We start from the raw sequence: 19,847 nt of genomic DNA on the forward strand, positions 1-19,847 counted from the left end.
CACTCAGACTGGATGCTAGGAAACAAATTGCCACCCCAAAGAATCATAAATTCTGCACAGTGATTGTGTGGGAGGAGATATGTTGAACATCTACTACTCCATTAAAGAGGAAGTAACCTGGAGGGAATAGAAGTGTTTTGGGTTCTCTGCAGAGTTGAACGGTGTGTCTGGTTTCGTTCACTACAGCAGAACAAGGAATGAGTTCAGAGCAGGTAACATAAATCACAAACCTGGAAATCTTCCATGCAAAGGGAATGAAAAGCTTTAAAAGGCTTAGTACAGAGAGAAGAATAAGATGCTCTTTCATGCTATGCATGAGGCACCACTGGAACTCGTTGCTGCAAAAGACTATCAGCACCTCGGAGGATTTTTTTCCTTGTTTGCTTTCAAATTTTGTCTGCACATCTAACAAGAACATCAAATTTCAGGACCAGACAGCAAGCTGGGCTGGACCTGCTCCGTGGATAATTAGAAGCTTATTTCCTGGCCTGTCCCTCTCTGATGCATCATGCCAAACACGTTATTAATGCTTGCTAGTAACCGAAAGGCATGTTTGAGTAATTCCTTATTTTCTTCCAACAAGTGAGCAGCTAAGCAAATCTTTTCATGATGGACAATTTCCGCAGAGTTTACACAGCACAAGCTCACCATTAATTTGAAAAATGTAAGGCAATTCTCCACTAACAACCTATCCAATAGACATGATCACTCACTGCCTGTTTCTGGTACTCATTAAAAATTTCCTTGAGTGTTAGAAAGCAAAGCTGATCACCGTGAGGTTGTGGAGTCACAGATTTTGAAACAGTGTTTACCTATGACAAAAAAGGCTGGCTGCTGGTTCAGGCTCCAGCCTAGGAACAGGAAGCCATGAGTCCAAGCCCTTGCTTCCTCCTACACTGATGATATGGCCATAGCATTGAGGCCAGGCCTTATATAAACACCACTCTGCTTGGTAAAATTACATCAAAAACAGTACAGCAGCTGAGTCTGGTGTGCGTGGATAGAACAGGGGAAAAATAATAAATTTGTTAAAGATTGTGCTGAGAAAAGGTTATGCAGAAGTTTCACATTATATAAGTTACATATACAGCAAGATATGCTGCAAGATTTTGCGCAGCCTTCCCCTCTCATTTCCACTGTTTGCTCTACCTCTGTATTTCACAGGAGAAACCTCTCCTTGGAAGCAATAGGACAGCATTAAACCGCTTCCAGCTGTGGGTCTCACCGTAATGCAACCTAAAGCACTTGAGAATCACCAGAGGAAAAGGCTGATGGTAGCTGTCCCCTGCAGGGCAGCAACAAGGAATCAAAAGCCCCAGGTGAGCACTGCTTACCTGACGTGGCCATCTTGGTGCTGTGCTGATGAGTGGGGCTGCGTTAGGTGTCAGTCATCTACAGAAATCTCAGTATGTTTTGACTGCTTAAAACCAACCCGTGCATCTCACAAAACAGAAAGGAGCAATCTGATCTGGTGCTCTCAAGCGTGTCTGAACTTCAGTGATTTATGACCTCAAAATGAAATAGCAGGCTCAGTCCTCCTTTGCTGGGTATTAGCTTCCTTTGGTTTTGCTGCTAGGCAAGCTTTTGAAAGTGTTGCTGTGTGCCTAGGGCCACTGCCTGCCAACACACAAACTGGCTTTGCAAAACAGGCAGTATATATCAGGAATAAAAAATGAAGAGAACTATTAGGTCACGTAGATCATCACAGGGCAGGCGGGGGTCAGTGCAGGTTGCTTCACGTTCAAGTGTTTATACAGCAGCTGTAAGCAACCACTCAAAATGATTATCTCAGTTGTGTTAGATGACTTGCTGTGAAATGTGCAATACTTCAGACAGCAGCTCAGCACTGAAATGCCAAAGGGTGTTTAACAGTTTAATAATTTAAAGGCATTTAACAGTCATTTAATTGTTTGGGAGCCACAAGGGTGTGGATGCATGCTACTGTGTCATTTAGGCAAAAATTTAGGAAGCCTTAGGCTGGCTTCCTAGCAATAACACCCATGGGTCTAGATAAAGTTATTGGTGCATCACATGGTAAAATACCCCTAGCTTTGTGGGTCATAGCATGATTTGGCCTTGTCAAGCACCTTTGGTAGTCACATTATTCCCTCTGTACACTTTGTTTTGTCAGGAGGATCGGGAGGAAACTGACCCATTATCCACTGCTGTGAATCCTTTCCTAGATAATTACCTCAATATACACGTAGCACTGAGCATTCAACAGCTAAACAATAATTTGGCAAAATCTCATTATCAAAAAGCCTCAGGAGCACATAAAATGTCCTAAAAATTAGAGGACATAGTTATCACTCTATAAACACAAAGACAGACCCATCATTTAAGATGGCTTAGGGCTTCTCATTTTTGGAAGGGTTTTCACTTAAATTTGCCAGTTCCAGTGCATACTGTGAATTACAATTTTGAAGCAATGTCTTAAGAAAAATGTAGGAGTCAGTGAGCCAAAGACTCTGTGGATCAGCAAGGATACCCTGAACCACACAAATGCAAGGGAAATTACAAAACATAGCCAGCAGCACAGCTGCAAAAAGTCCTACTCAGAGATCAAGCTTTGGGACTGATTTACTGGTGTGAATAAGATTTTTGATTACAAGAAAGGGGTGCCTTACAATCTGCATTATTCTTGGTAACAGACTACTCATCATTCATTGTGCATCATCTTTGAAATATATTCAAACATCTGAAAAGAGCAAGGGCTTCTGGTCAGATCCTATTTCTACCAGTGCTTCTGAAGCACCCACAGATGATAAATATGACAGGTAGTGTCAATTTCCATAACAAGCCCCTGCACAAGTTGCCTCACAGGGAAAAAAGCATTTTGTTTCTTGCACCTGCAAAAGCTACTCACTCCACATCCCACCAGAAAGTTTTGATCTCACAAACTAGAAGAGTTTTGAGATCACACACCCCAAGGGGTTCACTGTCTCACAGGAGCAGGTAGGAGTTAGCTAAAATCCCTTCTCAGTCCCATCTCTTCCTCTCCCAGTTGCCTCTCATTTACTTTAGTCACAAACCTACTTGTTCCCAGTGGAGGAAATAGGAGATTTCCTTTCTTGACAGGTAAGATAACTGAAAGCATAAGTTATGCTGTGCTTATTTAAATGTCTGGATGGTCCTCAAACTATGTATTTTGATGCAGAAATGATGCTCCCACAGTGCACAGCAGGGAAGATCCTCTTTAAAGACAGGAACCTTCTCTTTTCTTCACTAACATGCTAGCTCAGTAATTTCACTTAAAAATTGCCAGTAACAGCACTGCAAGCTTCAACTTTCTTATATCAACTCCCTATTTCAAGATATCATTTCTCCTGCAGCAGACATCATGGTGCCTGTTTCAGCTAAAGGAGTAGGAGCCGGGATGACTAAGCTGTCTCTGATAACAAGCTCTTAGTTTTACAGACTCAGAAATAAGCTGCTTGGACAAAGGGAATATTCGTGGTTGCAGTGTGATAAGAGCAAACATCGATCCATGTGTACGCCAGATAGCCTTCTGCGGGCAGAGAAGAAATACAGGCAAGCATACGTAAGTTATATGCTGAAATAAACATCATGGTAATTTTTGAGTTGAGGGAACACCATCATTCATTCCACCCCCATGCTCCTAAATTAATCACAGAAAGAAGAGGAAAAAAAACTTGGATGAATAATGACACGAAGCTCGGAAATAGTGCTCCTCAGGAAAACAACAGCCACAGGAAACTGCATTCCTGAAACATACTCGCTCTCAGATCTTAACAAACAGCAACACTATGGTTTACTTACCTCAGCATGAGGAAAAGGAGGCTCTGGAAGATACACCTTTGTTTGTTTGTTATGACACAACCTTTACAAGAAAAGGAAAACAAGTAGGGTTAGAGAGCTGCAAACATCCTGCAGTATCTGCTGCCACCTACTGCTTCACTTTTGCTGGAGAAAGCCATCTCTTGCCTGTGCCATCAGGAGCAAAGTCACTAATTTGCCTTGCTGCTTCCCCATGGCCAACACCTACTGGACACAATAACTCAGTCACAGCCAGATCACTTGGAGAAAGTGCTAGGCAGCTGAAAGTATTACACAACAGAGCCCCGCTACAGTTGAAAAGAAACTTGTAACTAATATCCAGTAAGTTTTCCAAAGCCCAATTACCCTTCAGCAGAGAAATTGCACTTGCCTCATCCTACTTCTCAGCAACAATTTAGTCCTTTCATTCATTATAATCTAATTCCCCTATGCATTTTATTATTGCAGATATAATGTTGGCAAAGTGCCCTTCATCCTGGCATAATGCTCACTGTTCTCTGCTATTTTCCATCGATCTTTTGTTTTCAAACAATAAATAGTGGAAGTTGTTGATCAGCTCTAGCCACAGCCCCGATTCATCCTATTATAGAAGATAAACAAAGATTTTTGTCAGAGGTCTGTGTGATACAGTCACAGTTATCTGCAGTGACAATGTCCTGGTGGCTTTTTCTGGGAAACAATATCCTTTTCTGATATATTCTTCAATTTATTATAAACTAAATTTAATCAAGAGTAAGAGATACTACGAATGGGAAATTTCTTTTAAATGACTGAATAGTAGAAATGAAAGGCTAGAATCCCTGAAAATCAGCCTCAGTTCTGACCTCAAATGTTCATGTTACAGGTGTCATAACGTCTGTCTACATTTCCACCTAAGTAAAAAGTTTACCCTACACACAAGTATTTGGAAAACAGCTATAATGTTGGTGCTGACTTTTGAAGATTAGCCTCTACAGCCAAGGAGAATTTAAAGAAATGGTGTTTGAACACTTGGGTGGCTGAATTGTCCCAGCTAGACATAGCAGGCAGAAGAAGAGCTTCAATGGCTCATTGCACTCTGAGCTGCCTTACAATCCACCAGAGGAAGAAAGGAAAGCTCATCTTAGTTTGTAAAAAAACTGGGAGCAATCTCAAGTGGTTGGGTTCTCTTTTTCATGGCTCAGAATCACAGACTATCTGAGGTTAGAAGGGATCACTTTGAGATCATCTGTTCCAACCTTCTGCTCGACTGCGCTCAGCTACTTGTCCAGGATTGCATCCAGCAAGATTTTGATATCTCCATAAATAGACTGCACAAGCTCTCTAAGCAGTCTGTTCCAGTGCTTAACAACTCACTGAATAGTTTAAAAAAAAAAAAAAAGGTGTGTTTCTTTTGTTCAGATGGAATTTCACGTGTTTTAATTTGTGCCCATTACCTCTTCTTCTCATTGGACACTACTGAGAAGAGCATGGCTCCCTCATCTAAACTTCCTCCCATCAGGTATTTCTACTCATTGAAAATACTCCTCTGAGCCTTCTGTTCTCCAGACCGGAGTCCCAGCCCTCTCAGCCTCTACAAATATGAAAGAACACCTTTGTTACCTGGAGCTGGACTCGCTCCAGTACAACCATATCTTTTTTGTAGTGAGGAACTCAGAACTAAACACAGCATTCCATAAGTATCCTCATGGGAGATGAGCAGAGAAGTATCACCTCTCCTGACCTGCTGGCAATGCTCTGGATAACGCAGCCCAGGATAGTGTTGGCCTTTTCTTACAAAGAAAAATTAAGTTGCCTCAACAAAATTATGTTGGAAAAAATCTATTTTCCCTATGTAGAGAGACCATGGAATCATCTTGTGAGCACTGGATGTGACTTGCAAACAGGCATATTTCAAAGTCACTCAAGTCATGTATATCATTCAATCACTAGTGCAAAGTACTAAAAAGCACATACTATTTGAGTTCCCACGTTCTACAGGAAACAAGGCTTCCCTAATTATAGAAGATCTATTTACATGAGCACATACACCCTTGCTCACAATTCTAAAGAAGCATAAAACTAGAACATGTCAAGTAGACACAAGCTACGTGTATCTATTTCCCACAGTCAAGTGTGTGAACTGAGCCCAATAAAGCAGTCCTTTAACACCTACCACTCAGCAAAGATCTGGGAGAACTCAAGTGAGCTGTTGGCAACAGGTGAGATGAAATAAAAAGGGACATTAGAGAGTCCAGCAGAGTCAATATACTGATACAGGCACTCCAGCAGATCGTATATTACTCCAGAGGGGTAACAGGGAACCAACACATTTCCTCCATTCCGGACAGTCATAGCTAAAGGAGAGAGAAAAAACAATTAACAGGGTTCAAATATAAACTCTGAGTTCCTTTAGTACAACGTATAGAAAAAGTACCTTTAGCATAAGGTATAGAAGAAAAAACCCTACTGTACAAATTAGCAGAACATGTTACGCATATGAACCGGGGGAACATTTCTGATTGTTAAATACATTTATTTACTGTCTTCTTCAGGCTTAGCAGAGTGAATGATTATAATACTCCGCTAGCTGGGGGGCACATAAACTGAGCAGATGTAAAACTCCTGACACGAGAGGGCAGTCTTGCACTGGCACATGAAGACAAATGGCCAGTGTGACATGAAACATCATCAAAATAAACCCTGCTCCACCTATTACCTGTGCACCAGACATAAAGGACAACAGTTCACAGGGTTCACCTGAAAGCACTGAAGATGGTAAACCGTTCTGTGTTCAGTTTTCATTGTGCTAGATGAATGGCTGAAGGTACGGGTATTACAAACAGCCCTCAGAGCGAGAAGTGGGTGAGGGAAGTGCTTCACCTTACTAAAAGTTCTAAATATTTTTCATCATAGCAAGAACAATTTAAAACCCCAACAAGCTGCAGACAGCATTGGACAAGAGAAGAAGATGAGGGAAAGAAAATCTCTGTAATCAAGATTCATCTGAGTATAAATGCAAGGACAGAGCAAATATTTCAGGTTTTAGCAAAATGAATTACAGAAGTGCTGTACCTTATGGGAAAGAGGAAATACTTGGTCCAGCAATAGCTGCCTCACTAAGATTTCATCTGTGGTCATGGGGTAAAACCATCTACTGATGTTAATTGCATTGCAGCAGCAGGAACATTATGCGTCAAGGCATTACACAAAAAGCTGTGAAAGAGCCTGAAAATGCACATATTAAATCTCACCGTAATCACTTCCTTGATTTCAGTTATTGACAAGCTTTGATGGGGTACAGATCTAGCACATTAAGGGTCTTTTTGCACCACCTACATGTTCAAAGAAGACTTTTATGGCTGAATGTTTAAAGGTTTTATGGAGTCAAGGGAAATGCATAGACTCCAAAGTGAGATTTTTTTACATGCATTTAGGTGCTTAACTTCTTTTAGGAGCCAGTGCCTATTACACGTTGCTCTCAACAACAGTGACCAAAGGCATCTCCTGGATTGGATCTGTATTATACAACATTATCTGCAGTGTAGTGGGTTTATTGTTCAGGTCTTCTCCAAGCCACATACAAACTCTACCATCAAAATAATTGTGAATATGAAAAGCAAAGCTTTACATTCTCCTAGAGCTTGGGAAGTTACAAAACATCCCAGCAATGTGTTATATTACCCCTCTTACATGGGCAAGTCTAAACGATCCCATCTATAAACAGGATGTGAAGGGAGGAATGAGGAGATTAAGAACAATATTTTCAAAGCCATCTGGGGGCTGAAAGTTAAGCCTCTGGCTCTCGAAGCAGAATTTACATTGCTTCATTACGCACCCAAAAATGCACAAAAAGGAAAGGTAAGTACCTATATCCACAGTAGTAAGAATGCAGCATAGACAGAGAGCGGATGCAGAGAGCAGAAGTGATCAGTAGAAAACGCTAAGGAAAGGCCTATGTTTGCACTTCTGCCCTGAATGAGGATACTGCCTCAAACAGCAAGGTATGTGTCTCCTGGGGAGGCACTGGCACAGGCTGCCCAAAGGAGCTGTGGATGCCCCATCCCTGGAGGTGCTGCACGGGCAGCCTGATTTTGTGATGGGGTAACCAACTCACAACATGGAGACTGGAGATCAATGATCTTTAAGGTCCCTTCCAACCTAAGTGATTCTATGATGATCCTTGGAAAAGGTACCTTCTATTCAGATGTCAGTTCACCCAGTTAAGACAAATATTGAACTCCTCAATTTCAAGAGGCAGCAGGAAGATTTCATCTAATAATGGACTGGTTAAAGAATTTGTGTAGGCTGTGAAAAATGTGGGTTTCATTATTAAGCCTCAGACTTTGAACTTGCAGCTCTCCCTTCCCTGCAGCCATTGGTTTGCTATGGGAAACTCAAGTTTTTTTTTTCTGGTGAAAACCAGACATTCAAGATTCCTGGGGCCAAAGAGAACATAATAGAGGGTAAGGCCTTTGAGCAGATGCCAACTCCAACTTCAATTCCCAGGAAAGTTACAGAGCTGGTCAGCATTTTGCACTAAATAAAATCACAACCCAGGGAGTGGAACACTCTTCCATCCCCACATCAGCCCACCAATCCAGGCTCGATAGCCCCTCGAATCTCCTATTTCTGGCCACACAGCAATGTACCTTTGAAAGTGGTCTGGTGAATGCTCCTAGTCCTCTGGACAGGGGAAGGCAGGAACACAACCCTCCCACCCCTGGCAAGTTGTGTGTCAACCTTTTTGGTTTAATATACTAGTCAGTTCCTTGGTGCCACTTTGTCTTCACTCACCACAGATAGTGGGCACTAATTCTTGAGGGTGCTCTTTGTGGTTATGTACAGGGGGAAGGACTACCTCCCAACTTCTCCAAAACAGAGATGAACACCTGTACAAGCACACTGCTTTCCATGCAAGTAGCAGGTCCAATCTGGCTCTCTGTACAACTTCCTACAGTTGTCAGTAAGAGGACATGTATATTTGAAAGCTGTTTAAAGCCCAATTTATCTCTGTGACTGATGGATGCAGTCTCTTGAAAGAAGTTGTATAATAATCTTGGCATTTCAAATTTAGTCTCCTTCAGTAGCTCCATAACAAGTTGTTCAATTTACAGCTCACAATGAGATACTTGCTTTTCAAACAGCTGCCACTGCAAGGTCAAGTTGGCACCTAAAAAGCAAACTGTGCTCTTTTATGCTTTATATAAACATGAGCACACACAGAAAGGCATGACCGAACACGCACGCAAAATATTCCAAAACTGTCCTCACCAATAATCTGGTAATTTTGCTGATGATGCCCAAAGCGATGTAAAAATACAACTGCTTTTCTCAAGCTGTGGAGTGCTGGTATGGCAGTGCTGTACCATAAAAAGGGGGTTGGGGCTAAACTCGGCGACAAGACAAAGTGTGTTTCAGTGCAGCACACACAGCGTGGAGAGCAGATCATGCATGTGACTCAGTAACAGTGGGATTCAGCTTCTACAACTCTATGTGCTGGGATGAAAACAGAGACCAAGGAGAAATTTTCACACTTCCATTTCTGCGCTTAGCAACACTTACTCACAAAGTGACATTACCTTATGATACACGTTTTTGGTAAATTTCCAATGACTATCTTCTTACCAAGTGTATTTTGAGCTTCTCGTGAAGTTGCTCAAACATTTTGGGAATGAGAAAACATGAAGTCTGTGGTGCTCAGCCTGCCTACGCTACTGCTTTTCACAGTAACCGATTGGTTTTTGGACTTCTTGGATGGCTGGACTAGACAATCTTAAGAGATCGTGTCCAACCTTAATGATTCTATGATTCTTCACTCATTTACAAGAAAATGGATCTGCTATTTTCTTCTCTTGATGTTGGGGTAGATGTGTGAGTAGCACTGCTCTATCACTGCATTCTTCGTAGAATTACTACCCAGATTTCTGCAAGACCTTTGACATGGTCCCCCACCACATCCTTATCTCTGTAAACCAGAGCAACTTGCTCAAATAAACACCCACCTGCATCTACATATGTAACACACTTGTTTATATGCATTCATCTTTTGGATTTTGCTTTGGTCCAAACTACAGCTTTAATATTTTAAAAGCATTTTAATTAACAGCAGCCTCACTATTGTTTACTTAGCAAATAGCTGTTGCAGTTTTTAAGGCACTAGTGACCACCAAGCGGCTTGCTAAAACACATGATTTGGTGGATATCTTGCAGAAGAGTCAACAGTAAGGCAAACACTCCTCAGCCTTTCCTGTAGAAAGACTAACACTGCCACTCAACCTCTCCTTGGTGTTTCAGGATGATAGAAGTGATCATGTTACCATCTGTCAGGGGGACAACAACTCCCATAAAGGTCCAGAAAAGACAGAGAAGGGCAGCACATCTGCATGTAGCACAAGGTCACCAAAGCCTATCTGCCACAGCTTGTAATAAAATTAACAAAGCTTATAAACAATGGAAGCACAGCCTCTAATGCACACACATGCATATGTAAACACAGGCATCACTTAGGAAAGGAAGTCACAGGTGTTAAGAATTTACAGAGTTTCAAGAGGAGGTTGAACAAGTTCCTGGAAATGAAATCCATTGAGAATTACTAACTGCACAAAAAGCCATGTCTAATTGAGGAAATTCCTGAAACAAAAATAGTTCAAGGCTAAGAGATCATGAGGGGAAAGTATCATACAATCTCACCCTAGTCTTCTACTGTTCTCTACATATCTGCTTATAGTCCCTGCTGGAGCCAGGATGTTGACAGATAGGATCTTTGGTATAACACGAGATCATCACCTTTATAAAATGCCAAAATGCACCCCAGTAATAGGTATTTACATCACAAGTAACCATCCTGACCCCATTATTCTTCCTTTTCACATAAACAAAACCCACATAACTTTACCTCGTACTTCTCACATTAGGACCTGACTTCTGTTTGAACTGAAACATAACCTAATTAGGGATATTTGATTTGGATTTGGAGAAAACAGGTGATGGAGTAATCCACTATATCCTTTTATTACTTCCCTTCCACTACTGTGGCAGTCCCACACTGAGACTCTGAAATATTATGATGATACTCAGCATCTGTGAATATGCACAAGGATTTAAAAACAGCAAAAGCAAAGTAATGTGGTTTTTTTGTTGTTCTCCAAGGGTACATTGAGTTTTTAAAAGTAAGATTAAGAACTATTTACATTTCAGTTCATTCTCATCTTTATCCTGCAACCTTGGGTAAGTCATCTAAATGCGACAGCTCAGATTTCTCTCGGTTGTGCAATGGGGACCAGAACAATTGCTTGCATTTAAGATCCCCTGATTTAGACTTCTAATGCCTTTTAATAATCTTTCTAATAGTTCTCCTGTAGTGAGTGTTTTAGTTCTCTTGAGAAAGGCAGCACATGAGAAAGTGGCCTGGTGACAGAAGGGTGAGAGCACAGAAGAACTGAGGTGGGGGAAGGGGAGAAAAGGAAAGAACTGAACTGGATGTGACATTCTGAACAGGCTGGAAAATGCTGCCATTCACACTGATATCACAGCTTTGCAATTATCAGCTTTTCCAGCTGTGAAAGCGTCTGATTAGGTTTTGTATTTCTGGAGTCTATAAATATATCTTGATATATTTTTTTAAGCAGAGATAGTGCTGTTTGCTTTTGATATATTTAAAAATCAGGTGTAAGAAGAGAAGCAGATGTGCATGTTTCCAAAACTGAATGTCATAAAAAAGCATGCAAAGATTCTATACTGTCTGATATAGAGGAGGGAAATAGCAATATTTCAGATGGGAACAATCTTCAGTACCTATGCAACTCGCAGTCTGTTGGCAGCTAAGCGACATACTTAGCAAACCAAGAGCAGCAAATGATTAAATCTTGTAATACCTGTTCCATTCCAAAACATTTTAGGTACAACTTGTGTCTCTCTAAGCACTTACTGTATTAATGACATCAGGAGCACATCGTAAAATCTAAACAGCTAGTTTTATGCCAGAAGATACGGCTGGACAACTTATTCAATTCCAGGAATCTCAGAATTACTTCCCACCCAAAGCAATGAGTAAGATAATAAAATACACACAAGACTTCTTTCAATGACCTACCCAAGTTGCTGCAGAACTCTCCTACCATGCCATCTGGGTTAGCAGTTGGGATTTGTGTAAGACCAGTCAGGATGAGAACATCACTGTTTTTAAGAGAAGCCTGATCCATGGGCTGAAACAGAGTACAGTGAAATAAAATAAGTAACGTGACAGTCATCACATAGGTTTCTCTGCTCTGCACCAAGAGTACTGCAGTGCATAACAGATACAGTGATCAACAAGAACACACTGCACACTTTAAACCAGTAATCCCTTTATCTGTTAATAAAAACAACTGTTTACCTGCATATTTACAGTACAAAACAAGCAATGGAACTGTAACTGGATTCAAAGCGGTATTCTCTATAGACTAATCATTTCATGGCCTCATGAGTTGAACAAGTGAAAAGACAATCATCTGTTGAGGATGTGGCACTGCAGTCAGGAAGGGTTTCTTTTTTGCGCTCATATCTTGGCTGCACTAGCTTCCAGTTAGCTTCCTTTATCACAGTGTCAGCTTTGATTTCCAGCGCTCACTGTCTTGTTGGGTGCAGCTGCATTTTCCCCCAACAATTCATTGGATTTTCTTTGAAAGAGGTGAGACGTAAAGGACTTTGGGATTCAAGCTCTCCATTTTGCACATGAATTTCAGTTCAGCACAGGGTCCTCCCTTGACTTGTGAATCCTGCTTTTCTACTCATAGCATTATAGTCATGACTTTCAAATGCTCGTTTAAGACTGTTGTACAAGCCTTGTCAGAAGATGGCTTTGGTGAAATGGGAAATAGCTACTGCTAGTAGAAACAATACACTGGTTTAGATTCCGTAACACTGATAAATTTTATTTAATAACTATTTACTGATATATCCTGAATTTTTACTGTAGCCATAAAATCAGGCCAAACATACAAGGATTTTCTTAAATGTCGGTGGAAAGAACATGACTTGCCTTATCACCTTCCACACATGAATTGCACTAGCACTACAGCTTTATCCTGTATCTCCCTTTGAAGACTGTGCTAGAGGCTGAACTATGTGACACTGAAATTCGTATCTTCATAGGGCAAGGACCACTGGCCTTGCTGTGTATGTTGTACTGATGGCCTACAGTCACAGGTACAACCCCATGTTATGTGGTTAAAGTGCTGAGGGTGGTTATCACAAGCATCATCTTGCATACCTTCTATCCACGCCATGCCTTTTCCCTGAGGACAGAGAAGTTTACATCTGCAGTCTATCCTGTGGCTCACAGATGTAGCAGAGGTATCAATGATTTAATAGCCCAAAGCAATACTGTGCTGATTTGACCACTGGCAGGTAGTATGTTCAAGCAAATGTTGCTTCTGCTTTGACTGTGCATAGAGGTGCACACCTCTTCACCAAGGTTGATCATACGACTTATTTTATACTGGCATTTCATTAAAGAGGGATGTAAAATTTGTGCCCACTTTTCTCTATTAGAAAACATACACTAAAAATTCAGAAATTATAATTTAGTATCACGTCACACAAGTATATGTATTCCTGATACTCAACATTCAGCATAATTCAATCCTGAAGAGACAAAATCCACTTGCAGGCAAAGTACAGCTATGGGGAAAAGTTAGATTTTAGCCTCACTCGGGGCTGGGATACATCTCCCACAGCCACTACTCAAACAAATGAAGGCAACTGCAGCCACCTGCAGGGTATTTTATGGTTATTTATTCTGGATGGACTCTATCTGATCTCACCAACCAGGAAAGATTTCTACCCTTCTACCAGAAGAGACTGACAAAAATATCTCCTCTGCTAAACTCAGAAGATCACTGCATAGTTAGTTACCTTGCTCATTGTCCCTCAACACCATTCTTAACTAATTAAGATTTGGCTCCCTTGAACACGCAGGGGTATTTCATACCAATTTCAATAGAAGTTTACACTGTGCACCACCTTGCTGTACCAGACCAACTATACCAGATTTATCGCAATCTTTGACACTCCATGGCATGTCCATGAAAATGAAATGCCAATAATGCAATAAAAAATAATATTGAATCTGCTTGTGATAATGTACATAACGATTATGCTGTATTAGATACACATAATTTCAGCTGCTATTGCACTGAGAGGGCTTGCATCGATTTTTGTAGGTTAATGTAAAGAATATGCCTTAAAAGGCTTTTAGTGACATGTCTGAACCTGTGCTGTCAACTCCAGTTCTCCACTTTGGTGCCAGCAGGCAATGGTGTCAATTCTAGACTCAGCAGACGGCAAGGCAACACTTTCAACAGAGACCATTTGCCAGAACACAGAAGTAAAGGGAACAATTAATGGTGTCAGACCTCACTCTCAGACATAACATAACTCTGTAGATTGTAGATATAATCTATATGTAACTTAAAACTTCAAGAAAACTCTAAGCTGTAATTTAAACCAAAAAAAATGGTTCTGTTCCCCTCCCATGGTGTCTAATTCCTACTTGTGCTGCTAACTCCAGCACGACAGCACTTAAATCCCAGTGCTGGCAGGAGGGAGGACATAGGGGAAGGATGGTGGGGCTCTAGGCTGTTTCCTTCAAGTGAGATTAACCTCATCTGCATACCGAGAGAAGGAAATGCTTTCCTACTACTATGTGTAATAGACAAGGTGTAAAGAGGGAGAAGCTTTGTCCCATTAGTATGCCCAAATAAGCTGTGTCCTCTCATCCTAAACAAGCTACTGATGAAAGCCTGGTCACATTATACTAACTTTTAATAACTGTGGAGGGAGTTCCAGATGACTGAAAATGCACTAGGACTTCAATGTCACTCAAAAAGTCAAGATATGTTTTTACATAAGCATGCTGATTAATGGAGTATCTTTAAAAAAACCAACAAAACAATGACAACAAAAGGCAGCGATGGCATTCATACACTGGAGTTTCACTATGACTGCTCACCGTGATTCTATAGAGGTCAGAAAAACAACTTCTCATTTTGATGAAAAGCTGTTGGATTATTGAACACAATTTAGGCTTTGTGCCAACAAAGATATTGTTATCACTCTATCTTATCTGTCAAACATATCAAACAGATGAAGAGCTGGTTGGCAGGTCTCAAAAAGTACTAGTCATTATAGAATTATCATGTGGTAGGAGCTCATAGTGGTGTTTATAAGGATTAATATTATCCTTCACTGTCTTCAATAGCCATCTGGAAGAACATATATAACAATGATACCTCATATGCAAATGATCGTAGAATCATAGAATAGTTTGAGTTGGAAGGAGCCCTTCAAGGTTATCTAGTCCAACTCCTGGCAATGAATAGGGAAGTCTGCTAGATCAGATTGCTCAGAGCCCCATCCAGCCTGACCGTGTCTCCCAGGGCAGGGCACCCATCACCTCTCTGGGCAATCTGTACCAGTGCCTCACCACTCTTACTGTAAAAAAATATTATTCCTTTTATCTAATCTAAATCTTCTCTCTTTTAGTTTGAAACGGTTTCCCCTTGCCTGTGACAATAAGTCCTGCTAAAAAGTCTGTTCCCCTCTTTCTTATAGCCTCCCTTTAGCTACTGAAAGGCTGCTCTGTCTCCCTGCAGCCTTCTCTTCTCCAGGCTTCACAGCCTCTGCTCTTTCAGCCTGTTCTCATAGGAGCGGTGTTCCATCCCTGGGATCATTTTTGTGTCCCTCCTCTGGACGTGCTCTAACATGTCCATGTAATGAGGACTCCACATCTGGATGTAGTACTCCAGGTGAGATCTCACCAGTGCAAGGTAAAGGGGCAGGATCCCTCCCCTCACCCTGCTGTCCATGCTGCTTTTGATGCAGCCCAGCGTACAGCTGGCTTTCTGGGCTGTGAGAGCACAGTGCTGGCTTGTGTTCAGCTGCCATTCACCAGTACCCCCAAGTCCTTTCCAGTAAGGCTGTGCTCTGTCCTTACAACCTCCAGTTTGCACTGATAGCATGGGTTGCTAAGACTCAGTTGCAAGGTCCCAGTACTGACCCCTGAGGGACACCACTTGTCACCGATGTCCATCTGGACATTGAGCCATTGACCGCCACTCTCTGGGTACAAAAGTGATCTGATACCTAATAACATTTGTGATGTGGTGAATAACAAGAAAAGGACAATCTGAATGCATTCCCAATTACTTCATAAGCTATTCCTTCAAATTACATGTTTGTAAAAAATAATGCAAAGTGCAATGGACTGTATGCTAAAAAAATGAGGCTCTCATCCACCATTTGGTGTAAGAAACAGTGTTGGTAGAATGAACAGTCCAGTCCAAACCACTTCATACAGAACCATGGAATCACAGAATTACCAAGGCTGGAAAAGACCACTAAGATCACCCAGCCCAACCATCCACCTATCACCAGTATTTCCCACTAAACCATGTCCCTGTAGCCTGTAGCATTGCCCAGGGTTGTTGTGGCCAAAGTGCAGGACCCAGCACTTAGTCTTGTTCAACTTCAACCCATTAGTCTCAGTCCAGCTACCCAGCCTGTCCAGATCCCTCTGCAGGGCATTCCTACCCCCATGCAGATTGACACCTCCTCCCAGCCTCCTCACCTGCAAATTTACTGAGGGGGTACTCAATGCCCTCATCCAGGTCATTGATAAACACATTGAACAAGACAGGCCTCAATACCAAATCCTGGGGAGCACCACTTGTGACCAGCCACCAGCTGGATTTGACTCCATTCATCACCACTCTCTGGGCCCAGCCCTGCAGCCAGTTCTTTAGCCAGCAAAGAGTGTACCTGTCCAAGCCATGGACTGCAGCTTCTCCAGGAAAGTACTGTGGGAGACAGTGTTGAAGGCTTTGCTGAAGTCTAGACAGACAACATCAACAGCCTTTCCCTCATCTGCCAAGAGGGTCATCCGATCACAGGAGATCAGGTTGGTCAAGCAAGACTTGCCCTTCATGAACCCATGCTGGCTGGGCCTGATCCCCCGGCTGTCCTTCATAGATCAAAGTTCCTCCTCACAGAAGTGTTACATTCATGCCTTGTTAAATATTGCTGGTGTTCCTTCAGCAGAAGGTCACAAAAGAACATAGACCAGGCCAGAATGAGGCCGATGATGAAAAAAAAAAGAGACTCTGATGCACTGCATGCAGGTAAGTACAGGCACACTATCTGTTGTAGTTGTTCAATTCTTGAGATCAAGCTTTTAAATGAAAGATGCTCAGAAGCAGTGCTCTTTAGAAGATACTCACCTTGGGGGAAATTACTCAGTGATCATGAACCTGACACGTTTTCTAAATTATTTTTAAATACCTCATGCTAATATTGCTTTCAACTATTTTGACAACTTCTGAAGCACACAGTACTGCAAACTTCAAGCTATTCTTTGCACGAAGAATTTATGGATCTAGAGAGAATTAATTTACTGGAAATTACATCTACAGCACTATAAAGACTTTGCCCTCAGCAGAGCAGGGTGGAAATGTTGGCAGCCAGTAAGCTATCATTTCTCCCAAGGAAGGATGTTTCAGAAGTGATATAGAAGCAGTCTGTGAACTGTCTGTAAAGACTCTCAGTAAAATATGGATTTTTTTTTTTTTTTTAAAGTCACTAATGGTCTATTGTTTAACTCTGCTGAAATTTTCCTACTTAAGGTGATGTACTTAAGGAGAGTAGGTTAACACCAAATCATTGATAATAAAGAATTCTAGAAGTCCTTCTCCAGTAACGTGTTCACTTACCAGGGCGGTGTGTCTTCCTAATGACCAAAGTCCAGCCAATTACTAACAGAGGTACATCTGTACAGTTTCCACACTATTCCTGATCCCAGCTGGGTGAGCCCTTCTGTCCTTCTGTTGCTTTTTCTTTGGTTTGTTTTTTTTTTTTGGCAAGGACACTTGCCATTATAAAAGTCTATCAAAAGTGGTTGTACCTGAGGATGTGTTGTAAGCAGAGAAGATCCTGAAACATAGGAGACCTTCTCATAGTGCGACTGGATAATCCAATTGGAACTTCCAAGAGCATAGCCTGAGCTGAGAGGGGTGACCTGCACAGCACCAAACAACTCCTGAAACACACAGGAAGAGAAATTAACTTGAGAGAGCCCGAGAGAAATGAGAACAGGTTATTTTATCATCAGTGATAACAACTTAAGCTAGTTCTGCTATTCAAGGCCTTTATGAAGCTGGTATTTGTCTTGTCTGCTGTTTTAATTTCCCCAGGTCTAACAGAACACAAGCTCTGAGAAAAACTTCTCCTGAGGTAGAATCTTCATCAGGTCTCTCTTCTGTGTTAATCCTCCAGTAGCTGAGTTCACACTGCAACATAATTCTCACTAGAGGAACTAACTGTGGTCCATCTGGCTTTGATGTACTGAGGAACTTTGTAGGAGCTTTAGATCTTTGAAAACTCTATACTCCCTTGGGCAAATTTTATCAATATAGACCAGCAGGAGAGAAGGAAGGGCAACATAACAAGTTCTTATGTACTGATATAAAATTCTGTTTGACTCACAGATTTTGCTGTAGAAAAATGTATATTTAAAGACAAACTTGCTTTACAATTTTACCAATCACTTCGTTACAATTTTTTTTTTTAAATGCTATCTACTGGGGATTCAAGAGCAACTCCCTTCAAACTCAATCCAAATTTCAGTTTCAGCTCTGAGCACAAGCAACCTGTCAGTTGTCTCATTTCCAGGTGTTATTAGAAAGTGTATTGCTTTCTGTACGCAGCAGTGTGTTATAATTGTTTGGAGAGAGGAAAATAAGCCTCCATGTTTACCTCACTAATGTGTTGTACTTTCTGGTTACTGAATAATAGAACAAGCATTCATGCAGTACTAATGATTTTTCTAGTATCCCAATACATATTTGGATGCCTCTCAAAACAAGGTCTCCATTCCTCTGAGTTTGTAAGCGATAGAAAATGGACAACAAACCATTCTTGATGTTGCCACATTTGGGGTTAGCTGACTAATTAGGCTTTCATTGTTTTAAAAGTTGTCTTCGGGAAGAGATAAAAAGATGCTCAAGGAAGGTCTCTTCCCCATCCCCCTCAGTAACTATAAAGTAATGACTGGCTCAGAGGTACAGAGCCAAAACTTGGTGAGATTCACCCACACTGTGAGGACAGTCAAAAGTGAAGAGTAATTACCCACTGATACTGAGGAATTCCAAGTACACTCAACCTGCCTGGTTGCTAGACAAAAATGCAGCTGTTATTTACATCAGCACCCATGTTAGTGATGGCTCAAGGTCTTTTTTCACCAGCTGTAATGCAGCACCACACAAACACAAACCCATCAAATTTAGTTCCTAGCTGCATTGGTTATTGCTTCAAACTATCTTACATACAAACTTACATACAAAGTCTCTGAACTTCAGTGGCCCATGGGTAAAGACAAGGAAGGAAACAAGAAATCTGGGCATACAACTTCCTGTAATCCACATTTTTGCCTCTTATGCTGGTGTGCAACAATAGCAGGCACAATGGCGCACATGCTGCCCATAAGTGTGTATTGCAGACTACTGAATTGTTGGCTCAGTTCATTCTACAAACTAAACTGGATTATAGTTAACAGCATTAGATGCAACAAACCTTAGCTGAGAACCTTGGGAAAGGAGTGTTTGAAGTTCATGTTGAACCATTAGGTTTTGTTTACAATCCCTAATTTGCTCTATAAAAGAAAGCGGAGGCTAAAGCACTCAAAAGGTTCCCAGAAGTGAGATACAGTAACTCAGAAGGGGATGTGGCTTACAGACAGAGAGGATACATTCATTTGGTACATCCTCCAAGCTCTCAGTGGGCCAGACATCAATTCTAAATTCACAGGTATGCCTTAAAATTGGCCTCCCCTGAGGAATAGGAGAGACAAATGGATACTCCTGATTTTCAACAAACAACAACCCTTCCTGGGAGGCAGACTAGGGTGCATTTCAATAACATACAATCTTGCCTTACTTTCTCAGGTCAGAGTATCTAGATCTTAAACCAGGACCTAGAAGAAAAGTAGCAAAGGAAAGGCATTTCTCAGGCTTTTGTAGGGAAAAAGCTGGAAAGCAACAAGCTGTTAATATTGACCT

At 41.4% G+C, this 19,847-nt stretch overlaps 1 protein-coding gene across 2 annotated transcripts in view; it reads right to left on the bottom strand.

Moving 5' to 3' along the window:
- The window catches only part of INTS9 (integrator complex subunit 9), a 67,888-nt gene that overhangs the window by 28,296 nt on the left and 19,745 nt on the right, over positions 1–19,847 (bottom strand). For both annotated transcript variants that reach the window (NM_001031100.2, XM_046938965.1), the window contains exons 8-11: positions 17,696–17,830; positions 11,852–11,963; positions 5,933–6,113; positions 3,781–3,841 (exon numbers count right to left, since the gene is read on the bottom strand). In NM_001031100.2, the coding sequence (NP_001026271.1) occupies positions 3,781–3,841; positions 5,933–6,113; positions 11,852–11,963; positions 17,696–17,830 (489 nt within the window). The remainder of the gene's footprint in view (positions 1–3,780; positions 3,842–5,932; positions 6,114–11,851; positions 11,964–17,695; positions 17,831–19,847) is intronic.

This window comes from Gallus gallus, chromosome 3 (genome assembly GCF_016699485.2).
Source record: "Gallus gallus isolate bGalGal1 chromosome 3, bGalGal1.mat.broiler.GRCg7b, whole genome shotgun sequence".
Taxonomy (NCBI): Eukaryota; Metazoa; Chordata; class Aves; order Galliformes; family Phasianidae; genus Gallus; species Gallus gallus.